At 42.0% G+C, this 16,013-nt stretch overlaps 1 protein-coding gene across 3 annotated transcripts; it reads left to right on the forward strand.

Annotated features, from left to right (window-relative positions):
* The first annotated feature begins 607 nt into the window (after positions 1–607).
* On the forward strand, positions 608–12,400 carry LOC135495102 (zinc finger protein 331-like). Of its 3 annotated transcripts, none has more exons than XM_064783520.1 (4): positions 608–670; positions 3,011–3,785; positions 4,798–4,861; positions 7,095–12,400. In XM_064783520.1, the coding sequence occupies exons 2-4, from the start codon at positions 3,162–3,164 to the stop codon at positions 8,357–8,359; spliced, it is 1,953 nt and encodes a 650-aa protein (XP_064639590.1). In that variant the 5' UTR covers positions 608–670; positions 3,011–3,161; the 3' UTR covers positions 8,360–12,400. The 3 variants fall into 3 exon arrangements, with proteins under 3 accessions (XP_064639590.1, XP_064639591.1, XP_064639592.1); XM_064783521.1 differs by having other exon boundaries at positions 609–657; XM_064783522.1 differs by lacking the exon at positions 608–670 and having other exon boundaries at positions 3,003–3,785.
* The last annotated feature ends 3,613 nt before the right edge of the window (positions 12,401–16,013 follow it).

Raw genomic sequence — 16,013 nt, forward strand, 5'->3', positions numbered from 1 at the left:
ATTTATTGTGAAAACAAACTCCTTTTTGAAAATGAGAAGGGGATTCCCAGAAATCCTCGTGCCTACAAAATACCAGAGCGTTCAGTATTGCTCAGTGCAGTGTACATCAGCTGTACATTTTGGCTTCCTTCCTTATAGTGAATCGACGCACCCCCCTCGACCGATCCGCTAGCGCGCCGTAGGGTCGAGGTTACCTGGACTAATTTTTGTAGTGTTTACGATGGTTTTTTTACAAAATATGTTACTCTAACAATGAAATGTGAATAGACTTAATGTCTGTTCTCCCCTTCGGGCATGGTGAAAAAATAGTGAACTCTGGTCTCAATTGATTTGGTGAAAAGTGAGAACCTGATGAAATGATGTTTGGCAATTTGTGAGAAAGTGTCGAGTTCTGACCCTCACTTTTTTTCCAAGGGGTGAATAGGTGTCGAGTGTCTAACCCCCGGCCCCGGGGGTACAGACATCTCATTGACCGCTGCATAAATCAATTGCCATCCGCCAGGTTTTATGCCAACCCATTGGTACTTGCATTTATGAGGTATAGCTGTTCACGAAATATTTGATGTGTTGGTCGAAAGTTTTCTCTTTAATTCAACATGTTCAAAATAATTGTCTGTGCATCTCGGGTGTTAATCTGCTGATTCGTGCGTCGTAGAGGTAATGAACAAGCGTAAGATTTGTTCTGATGGTTGAAAAAACCCCATCCTACATTTCCTAACTGTGGAGTGGATCTATAGAGGGCTTGCCTTAGGCCCCTATTTTAAATTGTTTTTTAAATCGCGAGATGCGATGTGCCATGTGGAATGTGAAATCGTGAGATGACAATCTCGGTGAGAGTACCATGCGCCACAGCATGTATTACAAAATGCCTTGAATGGAACCTGAAAAGGGGCTTATTATAAACCGCGAGATGCGGAATGCGAAATCGCAAGATGCCAACATCGGTAAGAGTATCATGCGCCGCAGGATGTATTGCAAATATTGAAATGATAATGGAACCTAAAAAGGCGAGACTGAGGTTGTAGTAGGGAGTTATCCTTGTTTGTTTGGCCCATTGAAATTGACTCCGCTGTGCGATGTGTGGAATTCAACCTAATTTATAGCCTATAGTTTCGATGGTCAGACTATCCCGTGCTATTTTTAGGGATGACCAGACGTTCACCAGGTGCGTGCCCTGTGTTATCGGTCAATCATGTGTATGGTGACTTGTGCCGCCAGGCGTAACAGGAAAATAATCTTGATACATGCAGCATCCTGAACCTCGTGCGTGGTATTATACTCACAGTCACACTCACAGTATATCTTGATAATTTGCAAAAACCTTTGTGGTCAAGATGAAGGCTTATTATAAGCCGCGAGATGCGAAATCGTGAGATGAGTTATCATTATTTATTGCCCCCGCTGGTGTATGACAAGCACTATTTCGGACGCTGCCGTGAACATCTTTATTTGGGCCGAAGACAGTAACAAGGCATCTGTGCGGTTTGCGGCAGGCCTTGTACACTTCCACATTTGGAATATTTCATTCGAATTAGAGTACGTTGTTGCGGAACGAGAGGTGTCGGCTTTTCGTTCCTCCGATAGGAGAGTAGAGTAGCTTCAGTTTCACGGCAGGTATGGAATCTGAAATTTCAACAGGGAAAAATCGGCCACAACAGAAATGGTTTGTGACAATTTTACCTGAATCGACAATACTTACATGGATAGAACAGATCAAACGTGTTATAAATAGCGCCAACATCAAAATAGATCTTAAGAATCCAGGAGAAACCGTAAGAAAACTTTGTGAACTAGCACATGATAGAGACATTTTGCACATTACAGCCAAGCACGAAATGCTACAAAAGTAGCGACACGTTTTGGAGAGTGAGAGACCGGAATCGACAAGAAAGCATCCTTATCGAAGGGGAATCTGAATAAGGATATCTCCCTACTGCAGCCTCGGTCTCCTGAATGTAAGCCTTTTCAGCTTCCATATTTGCAGTACATTCTTCGGCGCATGGTATGGTACTCTCACCGAGGTTGGCATCTCGCGATTTTGCATTCTGCATCTCGCGGTTTATAAGCCCAAGATGAACATGCAATTGCATGTAGCCTTTGTACTATCTTCAGCCCTACTATCATTGAATGGAGAAGTGGACAGCAGCATCACAAATGGTGATTGTCATTGTCCAGGGAAGTAAAAAATCTTGTGGCAGAAAATAATGATCACTCTTAATACTCATCTCGCGATTTCACGATTTCTCATCTCACAGTTTATTATTAGTCGATCGAGAGGGCTGAAAAATTTTGGCGGTTCAAAACTTGTCCTCTTTGGCACTGGCATGGCATGTATTGGCAATGGCAGTGGGCAGTATCTGGTTGCAAATGCGACATCGAGAACCACACTGGCAGTGGGATCCAAAATTATTTTGGTGTCATGAAAAAAACAAAATGACTTTGGCATGATGCACATTCATTCTGGCCTTGCACGGTTCTCAAAGCCTGTGAACGAGTTAACATGTAAAGTGTAAGCTCTAGTGAACTCGCACAACTGTTGACATGGGCCTGGGGGTGTCCCCCAAACCCCTGTCCTTCTGACAAGTTTTAGCCAGTGCATAACCCCCCCCCCCCCCCCCCCCCCATTGGACTCTCAATATAACACTCGAGAAGCCCGGAAGTGGTGACGGTACGTTTAAACTATGAGAGCCTGCTAAAATGTAGAATCTGCCAACTGTACGTGAAAGCTAGGATGCAATCATTCCCCATTCCACATTTTAGCGGTCTCCCATTGTCTAAACAGTACCGTTGCCACTTCAGGGCCAACTTCTTAAGACAGTGTCGTATAGCTCAGTATCAGTAAAGTTGGGAAGCGTGCCTCAATACATGTACATGTACATATGATTCTCACTCTCAGCATGTTGGAAAGCTGTTTTTTGGGGCTGAGTACACAAGTTCAACAAAGTGTGACTAATGTATGTGACTTCCTGCTCACAGAATAAAGACAACATATACATTTTTCTCTTTTTAGGTTTGGACCATGGTGGCTTGAAAAACTTTCAAAAATGGGGAAAATTAAACCACTTTTTTGAAGACATGGAATTGTGAGAACCGAAGAAAAATCCATGCGGTCTGTTGAATTCAGGTGCAATTGACCAACAACGAATATTGAGTATTCTAAAATGGAGAACCAGCTGATGCATACCAATGAGACGGGCATACGTGTGGAAGGTGCTTACCAGATCGAGCCAAGTGTCTTTGAGAACAATGACCTGAATGACTTGCACTATAAAATAAAGACTGAACCTCCAGATGAGTTTGAAACTATTGGGCTGCAAAGGGCTATTTGGTCTTATGACGAGTTCATGTCGGAACAACATGGGTTACCATCAGACATGTCAGAAGCACACCAAAGTGAAACCATGGACACGCACGTATTTGATCGGATCAAAATTGAACCACAGGACTATGACAGGTCTCGGCACTTAGGAGAAAATGGTGTGGTCGTCAAGTCTGAGCAAGTTTCTGATGAAGAACAGCTCAATTCAGGTGATTTGGCCCAGCCTCAGGATTTCAGAAGTTATCCAAGAACAATTGAAACTACCTCTGACAATTTGCTTATGCAAGGAAGTCCAAAAACCTCTGACATCGAAAAAATGGAATGTGGTGCGGGGTTTTCGATAGGTTCCAACCACTACCAAGTTCGTTCCGATGAACTGTTCCTCAATGGTGCTGTAAAATCAGAACCACTGGAAGCCGAGGATGATCACAACAGTTTGACTGCGGCAAGTGCGGTCAGATGGGACGTAAGTACAGTCATGACAGTGTATCATGATTAGCAATCCGAGTAAGCGCTGTAATTTTCAGTAGGCCATATTTGACCCGTCACACCAATATGAGGCACAAGTCACACATAATCTGATCCTTACAAATGATACCAGTGGATAATGGAAAAAATTGATGTGCTCGGATTTCACGACAAGCCAACAAAAATAAACAACCAGTCCGTCTCAACCTGCCAAGCTCAGAGTGACATTGATTTTGCTGTGACAGGCCACATAAGTTTCCATATTTCTTGGTTTAAGAGACAGCCTGACCTTGAATTTTGAAACTTCCAAAAAATAATTTTGTGGATTTTGAGATTTTTGCTAGTACAATCATCTCTGTGTGCACGTACATCTTGTGATCATATATGAATTTATGAATGAATTTATGAATGAATTTATGAATGAATCTATATCAGAATCCCCTGTCAAATATGTCTGGGTTATAACGGCCTTGTTCATGACGACAGGATTATGACGGCCTTGTTCATTTGATGACAAGGTTGTGACGGCCTTGTTCATGACAGGGTTATGATGGCCTTGTTCATGATGACAGGGTTATAACGGCCTTGTTCAGGGTTATGACGGCCTTGTTATGACGACAGGGTTCAGACGGCCTTGTTCATGACGGCAGGGTTGGTTATGACAGCCTTGTTCATGACGAACGGGTTATGACGGCCTTGTTCATGACGACAGGGTTATGACGGCCTTGTTTATGACGACAGGGTTATGACGGCCTGGTCATGACGACAGGGTTGGTTATGACAGCCTTGTTCATGACGAAAGGGTTATGACGGCCTTGTTCATGACGACAGGGTTATGACGGCCTTGTTTATGACGAAATGGTATGACGAAATGGTTATGACGGCCTGGTCATGACGACAGGGTTGGTTATGACAGCCTTGTTCATGACGACAGGGTGGGTTATGATGGCCAAATTCATGACGACATGTTTCATTGCTTTACTCGCAGACGTTTTGATCTTTTTTTGCAGAATGTGTCCACTCAACATTGGAAAGTGAAGAATGAAAGGGACACTATTGCAGAACATTTAGACGGTGAGATATACATTGCATTCTTTGTTGTTTTTGCTGTTCAAACTGCTGTTCTGCTTGTGCTCTGTGAATAACATTCAACCCCAGACAATTTGGCCTTGGAAATATTACAATAAAACCCGTCTCCAATAGGTCTTGGACGGTTTGTTCTGGGATGATTTAGTCCTCTTTGACGAGATTCGTCTCAACCAGGTCAATGGAATTCTGTGAAAAGCTCAAATAAATTGGTTTTCATTCAGTATGTAATGCTGAGTAATGTTTCGAAATTTCACGAGGATCATGACCATAAAGCAGGGTGTACACTAGTAAAATATGAGCAACATTTTACCAACATTTTACCAACATTTTTACAACAATTTCGCAACAAGCCCTTCAATGCCCTGTGTACACTAGCAACAAAATTGCAACAAATTTGCAACATTTTTACAACATGTTGGTAAATTGTTGCAAACTTTTTAGTGGGAACAAAGGGAAAATAGGTATTTTGGAGGAGAAATGGATAATTCCAAGGAGAGAAGATGTGTTTTGAGTGCTTCTGCAGCAATTTAAGCTGTCATTGTTGAGATGCGGAAGAGGCGGCGAAATAAACCAATGAGACCAGGCCCTGGATCAAAATGAGGGTGGATCATGGGGCATATCCCTGCCTGTTAAAGGAGTTACGGCTGACTGCATGACAAGCCATCATACAAAAACTTCCTGCGAATGGATAAAACTGCATTCGAAGAACTTCTTGAAAAGGTTTCACCACCCATTATGAAGCAAGACACTCACTTGAGAGTTGCCATACCAGCCGCTTGTTAAAGTCACATGACCTCAGGTAGATCACATGACCCAAATCCTATTTCTGATTGGCTGAAGAGTTTGCAACATTTTTACAACATGCAACAAAGAATTGCATTGCATTTAATTTGCAACATTTTTACAACAATTTTACAACATGTTGTAAGACGCGTTTTGCTCTGTACACACTATGCAACATTTTTGCAACATTTGTTGCAACCGCAAATGTTGTAAAAATGTTGCTAATATTTTGCTAGTGTACACAGGCCTTAACAGCTCCTTAAAGATAAAACCAAACGCCTTTTGGAGCAGTACGAATTATCAAGATTTTGTCTTATAATCCTCGTATAAGCAAATATCAGTTGTGTGATCGTCCAGTCATGAAAAAAAAAGGGGTACATCATTTTTCTGCGATGCATTTGGAAACTAGACTTTTCGCCTACAAATGTATTTTCTAACAAATGGCTTTTCCAAAATTTAAAATTGACTAAAAAATAATGAGTTCATAACTACAATGTATTTAGTTTGACCAGTGTTGGTCATATCGCGTGCTATCCATCGTTTGATTTAACCCGCTCATTATCCAAGAGCTGAAACTGCATTGTAATGCTCGACTATCTGTTCTGGGATTAAGCTAACAGAACAATAAGCCCAATCTTGGGAGGGTCTAAATTGTTCGAATTTGGTTCGAAGGGGCCTGTAAATGTAATGACTGCCTCTTCAAAGCAAAGATTTTCCTCGATGTGAGCTTTAGCGTGTCGATTACCAGCGTAGTCCTTGCACTGGTAGGCACCACCTCAGTGTTATATTAATACTGATGCCTCATCTTGCGCCAGGCAGAAGTGAGCAACCCTCAAAGTGGGTTACTGCATCTCAAATTGACTGCCAGTTGTGACATTTGAGAAAAGATTTAAAATCATTCTGAAAATGACGGCTTTGCAATGCAAACAAATCTGTTTTATTGCATCGCATGCATTTCTTTGGAAAACATGAAATAAGACAATGAAGGACTTTAACTAAACAAGAGAGAAATGTTGTCATTGAGGATAGCAAGTACAGTATCACCTCGTAAGTACTAGGCTACCCCCGGGACTGACAAGTGCTGTCCTTAATAGAGAGGTCACTGGTGTCCTGATTAGAGAGGTCAAATTGAATGGAAACAACTAATTTGGGACCAAAACTAGTGTCCTTAATGAGAGAATTCTGCTAAGGGAGGTTCCACTGTGCTCTTTGTAGCATTCACAGCTCCGATCTGGGAATTCTTTTTTATGGTACTTAACTGTTACTGATGCCAGGCATTTTGGGTTCAGGCCAAATTAGGCGCGCATGCGGTTCTGCTGTGCCAGTAATCAAACGCTCTGTTTATCTTTGGCAATATACAGAATCTCTACTCCTTGACTCTTAACATCCTGATCTCCTCCATGTAAATGTAACAAGAGATTCTTTTTCTTTGCAGCTCCTGAGTCAGCTCCAAGATGTCAAAATACGGGTGCAGTATCAGATAAAACTGTTATCTTTGTGAATTTGGACACGCTAACATCAGAAAATACGTCTAACAAGCCAGGTGCTGAATCCCACGAGGCCCAAATCTTCATTTGCGATGAGTGCAATCAGTCTTTCGGGTCGTATAGGGGACTTATTCAACATCAAACTTCACACGTTGACGATGCTGGACAGAAGTCGTACAAAGTAAAGTTAAACCTCACCATATTCCGGTGTCAAAAATGTGGAGGTAACTTTTGTGATTCTCACTCTCTGAGTCAGCATGTATGTAACATTGAGGAACAAGACAGTGTGTTTTCAGGCCTTTATCAAGAATCTTATCTGGAAGATGGACGAGGAATAGAACATTTGACATATTTGGAGAGTGGCAGTATGTGTGAATGTAGGATTTGTGAGAAGAGATTTTCTTCGGTGGAGGTCCTGACAAGGCACAGAGATGCCTACGGGCACAACCAATGTCGCAAATGTTGCACGCTGTTCTCACGCATGAAGTTTATGGGGAGGCATGTTTCCAATGCTGGAAAGAACTTGATACGGTGCTGTTCATGTGCTTGTCTGTTTGAACGAAAAGAAGCTGTGTTATGTTCTTCGGGGCTGTCTGACCAGGCACTTAAATTTCATAACAGGTTGTACGATGAAGAATTCGTTGGAAGTAATGTTGGACAGAAATGTAACCAGCGCTCTGAAAATGTTAGTAATCATGTTAAGTGTGAGAAGTGCAATAATGTGTTTAAATCATATGACTCATTGAGACGGCATGATGAAAAGGCTCATCCGACTGCCAGGACTTACAATTGCAAGTATTGTGCAAAGGAGTTTGAGCGGAAGGACAGCTTGATCTGTCATGAAGGGATCCATAAGGGAACTAATAAGGCCAAATCTCTGCCGAATGTTGTGACGAAAGACCGTAAGAATCGAAAGATGAATATTGACGATGCCGATTTTTCTCCATATCGTGCACAGCGTGGTGGCAAAGTTGACCGTGGTACATTAAGAGGGCGTGGTAAACCAAGGAACAAAACTGTGACACTCTGCTGCAATGACAGTGACACTCATGAAGATAAAAGTCAACAGAATTCCGCGAAAGGAGTTTATCATGTTAGTAGGCGTACCTGTATGGCTGTCAATGATAATGGTGAATACTGTACAGGAAAATATAAAATTGATTTGGCAGATAATGAGAGGAGGTGTCAGAAGTGTGGTGCTAAGCCTAACTAGCATGGCTTAGCTTATCATATCATCATTACCGGCGTCGTAATCCTAATTGGATTTTTGCCGGAGGTATAGTGTCCACTATAGGCTACTGTCCACCTATGTGGGATCTTTTACTTGCCCTGGCATATACACTCGGGTACCAAGAGACCATGGCTTTTAGTTTCATCCGACAGACCCTTGAGTATTTCATGCGTTGTACATGTATGTGTTGTGAAGAGCCAGGAATTTTAGTTTTTGGGGTCATCCTGAAAATATTGAAAAAGGTCTAGTCTCTTATTTTGCCTGCTCTTGAAAGACTACTCCTGGCATCAGTTAACCTGTATGTATAGTGAGACGTTGTGCATCAATTACGACTCCCACTCCAACTTTAACTTTAAGAGTGAATTACTGCCATCTAGTGACAACTTCGATTTAAATTTAGTGATGAACGTTTTTAGCTCACCTCTGGGGAGCTTATACCCTGCCGTGGCGTCTGTCGGATGTCGCCGTCCGTCGTTTAGTGGAGCACGTTTCGTCACCGCTAGGGCTAGATGGCTAAAACTTGGTGTGATGGTAGCTTTGGGCAATATGCCCAGACCAATTTGTCTTTTTCGCGATATGACCTACTTGCTGGCCTCCAGGCGGCCATCTTGGAAATTGTTTTTGCCTTTTTGGCTCACCGTAGGGGAGTCTATACGATAGCTCTGTGTCCGTTGTCGTCGTCGTCGTCGTCAGTTGTATCCTGTGGCACGTTTCTTAACCGCTTGTGCTATGAACCTGAAACTTTGTAAACATCATGCTCAAGGTCATATGTACCCTGACACTGAATTTTGCTCTGGTCTGATTCTTGACTTTGCCACCAGGGAGCTAAAACCGAAAAGTTAAATGTGCAATATCTCATTTATTACTGATTTGTTTTTGACAAAAAATTTATGGTGGGTACCCCTAGCAAGGGTACATCACATATCGTACGGGTTTTTGATTTTACCTACTTTTCAAGGTCACAGAGGTCAAACTCTAAAATTTCACCGATAGTGGCACGTTTTGTCTTTATTCGTCCTATAGTCTTTAAATTTGGTATGTAGACACCTGTTATATAGCTCTACATGTTGACAAAAAATCAGGTCGATGTGGCGTACTTTTCAAGGTCACAGAGGGCAAATGGTGTGAATGGACCGTTTGTGTGTAAATATAGCACGTTTCTTATCCACTAAAGCTATGAAATTTAAACTTGGTACACATGACCCCCTAGGTCAGATGACCTGTGACACTGATTTTCGATCCGGTCTTATTCTTAACTTGGCCACCAGGGGGCCAAAACCAAAAATTTTGATAGTGCCATATCTCGCTTATTACTGATTAGTTTTTGGTAAAAATATTATGGTAGATACTCCTAGCAAGGATACATCACATATGATACGGGTTTTTGATTTGTCAAGGTCACAGAGGTCAAATGGCGTAAATTGGCCATTTGAGCGTAACTGTGGAACGTTTGTTAACCCCTGAGGCTATGAACTTGAGACTTTGTACAAAGGACCCCCTAGGTCAGCTGACCTCTGACCCTGAATTTCAGTCCGGTCTGATTCTTGACTTGGCCACCAGGGGACCAAGGTGAAAACCTAGAAAGTGTGATATCTCGCTTATTAGTGATTCGTTTTCAATAACATTTTTATGGTAGGTTCTCCTAGCAAGGATACATCACATATCATATGAGTTTTTGATATGACCTGCTTTTCAAGGTCACAGAGGTCAAATGGCGTAAATTGGTCGTTTGATTGTTACTATGGCACGTTTCTTAACCACTAAAGCTATGAACTTGAAATTTGGTACACATGACTCCCTACGTCATGTGACCTCGGACATCGAATTTCGATCTGATCTGGTACTCACCAGGAGGCCACCAGGAGGCCAAAACTAAAATAGGTAAAAAGTGCAATATCTCGTTTATTAGTGACTTGTTTTTGATGATATTCTTATGGTACTTACTCCAAGCAATGATACATCACATGTCATACTGACTTTGGTTTGACCTCTATACTATACATGTACAATGTTTCTTAACTTGGATGAATTCCAAAGCACCAAATATCTATACGGTGAGCACAATGGCCCCTGGCCGTTTCATTAAAGCTAATGGTTGTACGTAGTGACGAGATTTTTGTGGTGGGTGTATCTAATAAGGTTAAATGATATATCACCCGGGTTTTGATTTGACCTACTTTTCAAGGTCACGGAGGTCAAGGTTCACTAAATCACCGATAGGTGGCACGTTTAGTTTCTATTTGAGCTAGAAGGTTCTAAACTTGCTAGGACTTGTATCTAGGGACCCTCTTTTCTACCCCATACATTTGTCCGGCTCGACTTCAAATATCCATCTTGAAAATTAAACAACGTCGGATTGCAACCAAATTTCATGTGATTGTATATCTATGTACTCTCTACAACATCCCTGATTTTCAGTCAAATACATTGACGAATATGGCTGCAGGGCGGCCATCTTGAAAATTAAACAAAGTCCTATTACTCCGAAACTAATGACCGAATTGCAACAAAACTTCATGTGATTATGTGTCTATGTACTCTTATCAATATCCCTAATTTTCAGTCAAATCCCATGGTCATATGGTTGCCAGGCCGTCATCTTGAAAATCCAACAAAGTCTTATTACTCCTAAACTGTTGAACAGATGTCAGCCAATTTCCATGTGACATGTACACTATTCAATAACCCTGAAATTCAGTCACCTTTATAACCAAAATGCTATACTTAGATGGTACCGGTAATTTTCTTTTGTGCCATTGAGCTGAGAAGAATAATATTATTCAATGGAATCAAAGCTGGTGAAACTAGCCAGAAACTGTTCTCCCCACACCCACTTCAAATGACATGCATTACATTACCCAAGGTGAGCACATGGTCCCTGGACCATTTCATCGTATAAATAAACTACATGTACATGTGCAAGGATTTTAAAATTCCAGATCGGACCTGTGCATAACGAGGAAATCATGAAGTTGTATTCCAAGTCGTAGTGATTGCCCACGACTTGGATGACGACTTCATTATATCCGTCTTATTCGCAGGTCCAATTTGTAATTTCAAAAATAATTGTGTAGAAACAGGAAATTTATCAATATGAAAGCGTTTAATAATTCAGTTAAATTGAAGATTTGTCTAAATGACTGTCAGCCTCAACTTGGTTGAAGTCGGGAGTGGGAGTCATAATGGTGCGCAACCTCTCTATTACATGTGACCCATTGCACCAAATGGCAGTAAATCACTTTGAGGGCATGAGTTGTCAAGATGTTTATAAAGCTAAGGTTATAAGTTTTGATACCTCTACCATATTTGTATATTTTGTAGTTGGAGCACAGGCATTTGAAATAAAGAGCTCAATATAGCCCCCCCCCCATACGAAACCCCACTGCCACTAACAACACACGTAAAGAATGGTTGTGCGTGTTGTCAGTGGGGGGTGTTTGTCAGTCGATTGGGGGACTGTGTGTTTTGGGGGAGGGGGGCTATTGGGCTCTTAATTTCAAGTGCCTGTGGTTGTAGGCGGAAGTCCATGGATGCTTTTATGATCCAGTCTGCTCTATTGCAACGTTTGTTGTATTTTACTGATATTTCACTGATCTTGTGTGGATAACTCACGTTCCACCTAGCTGACAGCAATTTTCAAAGAAATGAACCCCAACAAATCTCATGCGTCACCTAATCTTGGATGTAATCATTCATATGAGAGAAAGACCACTTTAACAAAGATCATGTTGTGATTAAAAAAATAAATAAAATACTTCTTGGTCTCGATTGAATGTGTTGCTGTAGATGAAATCAGTTTAGTTCAACATAAATGTATTCATACAGGAGAAACACCATTTGTAGATTAGCAGTGCATAAAGTGACCAAAGATGAACTAAGTCTACTTTGACATGAATGTATTCACATCGGAGAGAGACTATTGAGACAGGGTGATGGTGAAATCAGTTTAGTTCAACATAAATGTATTCATACAGGAGAAACACCATTTGTAGATTAGCAGTGCATAAAGTGACCAAAGATGAACTAAGTCTACTTTGACATGAATGTATTCACATCGGAGAGAGACCATTGAGACAGGGTGATGGTGAAATCAGTTTAGTTCAACATAAATGTATTCATACAGGAGAAACACCATTTGTAGATTAGCAGTGCATAAAGTGACCAAAGATGAACTAAGTCTACTTTGACATGAATGTATTCACATCGGAGAGAGACCATTGAGACAGGGTGATGGTGAAATAAGTTTAGTTCAACATAAATGTATTCATACAGGAGAAACACCATTTGTACATTAGCAGTGCATAAAATGACCAAAGATGAACTTAGTCTATATTGACATGAATGTTTTCACATAGGAGAAAGACCATTTAGACGTTAGGAGTGTCGTGTCGAAGGGTTATCAAAGGTGAAATCAGCCAATTTTAAAGGGACACTTAGGTCATGGGGTATGGTGTTTTTCATACAACAAACTGGCTTCCAGTACGGCAGTAGGTCTGCATCGCTTAATCACCCCCCCCCCCCCCCCCCCAACGCTTGACACAAGTAGCCTCGATTTTGGACAAATAACTGAAGCAGAACAACGATCACAGCAACTGCAGTAGTTTCCTACTCTGAGCAACAATACGATTTAAATTGTGACAATTGATGTTTTGCCATGGAGCCGGGAAAAAGGTAGATGAAAAGTACTTGAGAATTTGTGGAGTTAAAGCTTGTTTTTGCCTTGGCTATCCCAGGAGTAAACGTATTTTAAAAATACACGAAGAGAGCGTGTCGAGAAAAACAGGAAAATCAATTTAATCCCTCATGGGTTTGTCAAGCTTGATAGTGGTGACGCAAACGGATGAGAGTCCGGATGGTAGGTCTATGGCTTCCATAAACGGCCAAAACTGCTTATACACAGGCGAAAACTATCATTTAAGATCAGCATTAGTGTGATACCACGTGGCCACGCATAATGGCAAGCACGGGTATGATCAACCAAGCCAGGTGAATCATACGTTCAAGTTGTCCCTTTAACATGAATGTATTCGCACAGGATAAAGTTCATTTGGACATTAGCAGTGAGGAAAAATGAAGAAACCCGTCTAGTTCGACATGATTAAATTCCCATAGGAAAGAGACCATTTAGACGTTAAGAGTGTCGTAGGGTGATCAAAGGTGAAATCAGTCGATTATAAAGGGACAACTTGGCCATGAGGTATGCTGTTTTTCATACCAACTGGCTTCCAGTAGGTCAGGGGACTTTGGCCATCTTCGGGTGACTTCTATCCAAGGTAAGGACACTGTGTCATGTATGATTCACAACTAAATATATTCCTCGTACTAGCGTGAATAGTTTTGACGTACATTGAGATGGGAGATCCCCTATTGGTAACTTTGTGCAACTTAATCTTGCCTACCTAGCTGCTGCCTATAAAGTCCCTTTAAAGGGGTACGCCGTTCGTCATTACTTGTGGTCCAGTTCGAAATCAACAGTCACACAATACCGTAGTGCGGTTATTATGAATACGCATTTGTTTAAACTGTGACTTGGTATTCACAGTATGCGCGCAGACTGGCTTGGTCAATCGAGGCAGACTGGCTTGGTCAATCGAGGCAGACTGGCTTGGTCAATCGAAGCAAACTGGCTTTGTCAATCGAGGCAGACTGGCTTTGTCAATCGAGGCAGACTGGCTTGGTCAATCGAGGCAGACTGGCTTAGCTCCCGAGGGATTCCACAGTATTGTTTTTTTATTTTTCTCCGTCTTGTTGAATTCTGATCTCTATTGGGAAGTGACTCTAATGAGACCTTTAGCTCATCTTGCCAAACCAAGGCGTCCACTCACAATCAGTACCCTGCTCCACCAATTCACGCGAGTGTAGTTGGGAGGGCGCAGTGACAGTAGGCCTTGATGATAGAGAAGTAACAGTTTAAAGAGCAGTGGACGAGGTTGATCCTGTTCGGCTAAAACCTGTAAACCTTGCATTACCTGGCCAAGGGGCGGAGCTAGCTTTTTTGTCCTGGGGGCAAAAGTCCCTTGGAGGGGCAAAGACACTATTTTGTCATATTTTCATCCAAAACTTGCGTGAAAACAGGTTTTTCGGAGGCACCTGGGAGCATTTGTCCCCCCCCCCCCCCGCCCCGCTTCCCCCTCTGCATCTGTGGCCACTGCCAGGAGATCAGAATAGACCTATCTTCTTTATTTTACCTGTTCATGTTCTAGGCCTTCATAGACCAGCTGCATTGTTCCTAAAGTAAGCCCATGACTGTGACTGTGAATTGCAAGAAATGAGGGATATTCTGATATCCTGGCAGTAGCCCGAGTATCCTTGATGAATAAACCAAGATAGCACATAATCGTTAATATTGGGGCAATCAGCTACATATATGCCTATGGCCTCTCCTCTAGTCGCATAGGGCTGAAATATCCGTTTCTAACAATTGCAAATACACTATTTTGACATTTTTCGGCCAAAACTTTCATGAAAAACCATTACCACATGCCTATCATAAGTTCACTCCATTTTAACCTATGATGACAGACCGACTGCATGCATACAAGTCTAGTAAAAGGATGGTGTGATGAATGGCATCAAAGGCCTTTATGTCAGGCCTCAGTTGTTGGCTTTATTAGTTTTATTTAGTCATAATGCTGAATGTGTAACTGGTATTTCAGTCATATTATTACATGTTAATTTAGACCTTTGGCTTGAGTGTGTTGAATAGGACTTTGGTAACTTCAGGACGTTGTGTGATTACTCATGGACATAGACTTATATAACTCTTGGATTCATTAGTTGGAGCTGGACTGGGTGTGGGCAGTTCCAGTCTGACCTCTGTAGGGAGAAGTTGTACATTGTAGGTGCCGAAATCAATTCCGTTTGACCAACCTTCATTCCTGGTGGAATGTGAACCGGCTGTGTGTCGGAGAGTCGTGGTGTTATCACCTGTTTATTTCCGTCCAGCCGAGGATTGGAGCGCCTTGGCATGGCTGCCATCGTGTCGGCGAACCGTGAGTTGGCTTTGCGGCCAAGGTGTCGTCAGATCGTTAATTTGTGAACCAGTTACGTGCTTGGTGGCTACTGGAGTAGCCTTGGACCGACTGCGTGTCGGGACGGACACTGTTGTGTCGTGTGGTAACGGGCGAGGAGTTCGGAGAGACGTGTGTTACGTGTGTTGTCGGGAGACCGGTGGCAGGTGGAGGAGCTGTTGTAGGGAAGTGACCGCACCTAGGGAGTGGAGCCCGGAGTGGAGGGAGCTTTGGAACTTTGCTAACGTGTGAACAGACTTTTAGTTGTTGGATTTGATAAGGTGAAATGTTAATTTTGTAAATATATTTTTCTTGTTCTTGTTCATTTTTAATACATGGAAATAATTATACATTCAGCAGTCTTTTTAGCTCAGCTGACTAAGTCAGCCGAGCTTGTCAAATAAGTTGTTCAGTGGCGTCCGTCCATCCATCCATCCATCCATCCATCCATCCATCCATCCATCCATCAATCCATCCGTCCATCCGTTAAACCCATGGTGCACATTTTGTAACCGTAAGACCTAGAGACTTCAATTTTGCATTTCTGGATACTTCTGGTCAAACTCTAATTTCAAAACAAAATTTGTCGCCATTCGACCTACTTCCTGCAAGCGAGAGTGCATGAA

Source organism: Lineus longissimus, chromosome 10, assembly GCF_910592395.1.
Source record: "Lineus longissimus chromosome 10, tnLinLong1.2, whole genome shotgun sequence".
Taxonomy (NCBI): Eukaryota; Metazoa; Nemertea; class Pilidiophora; order Heteronemertea; family Lineidae; genus Lineus; species Lineus longissimus.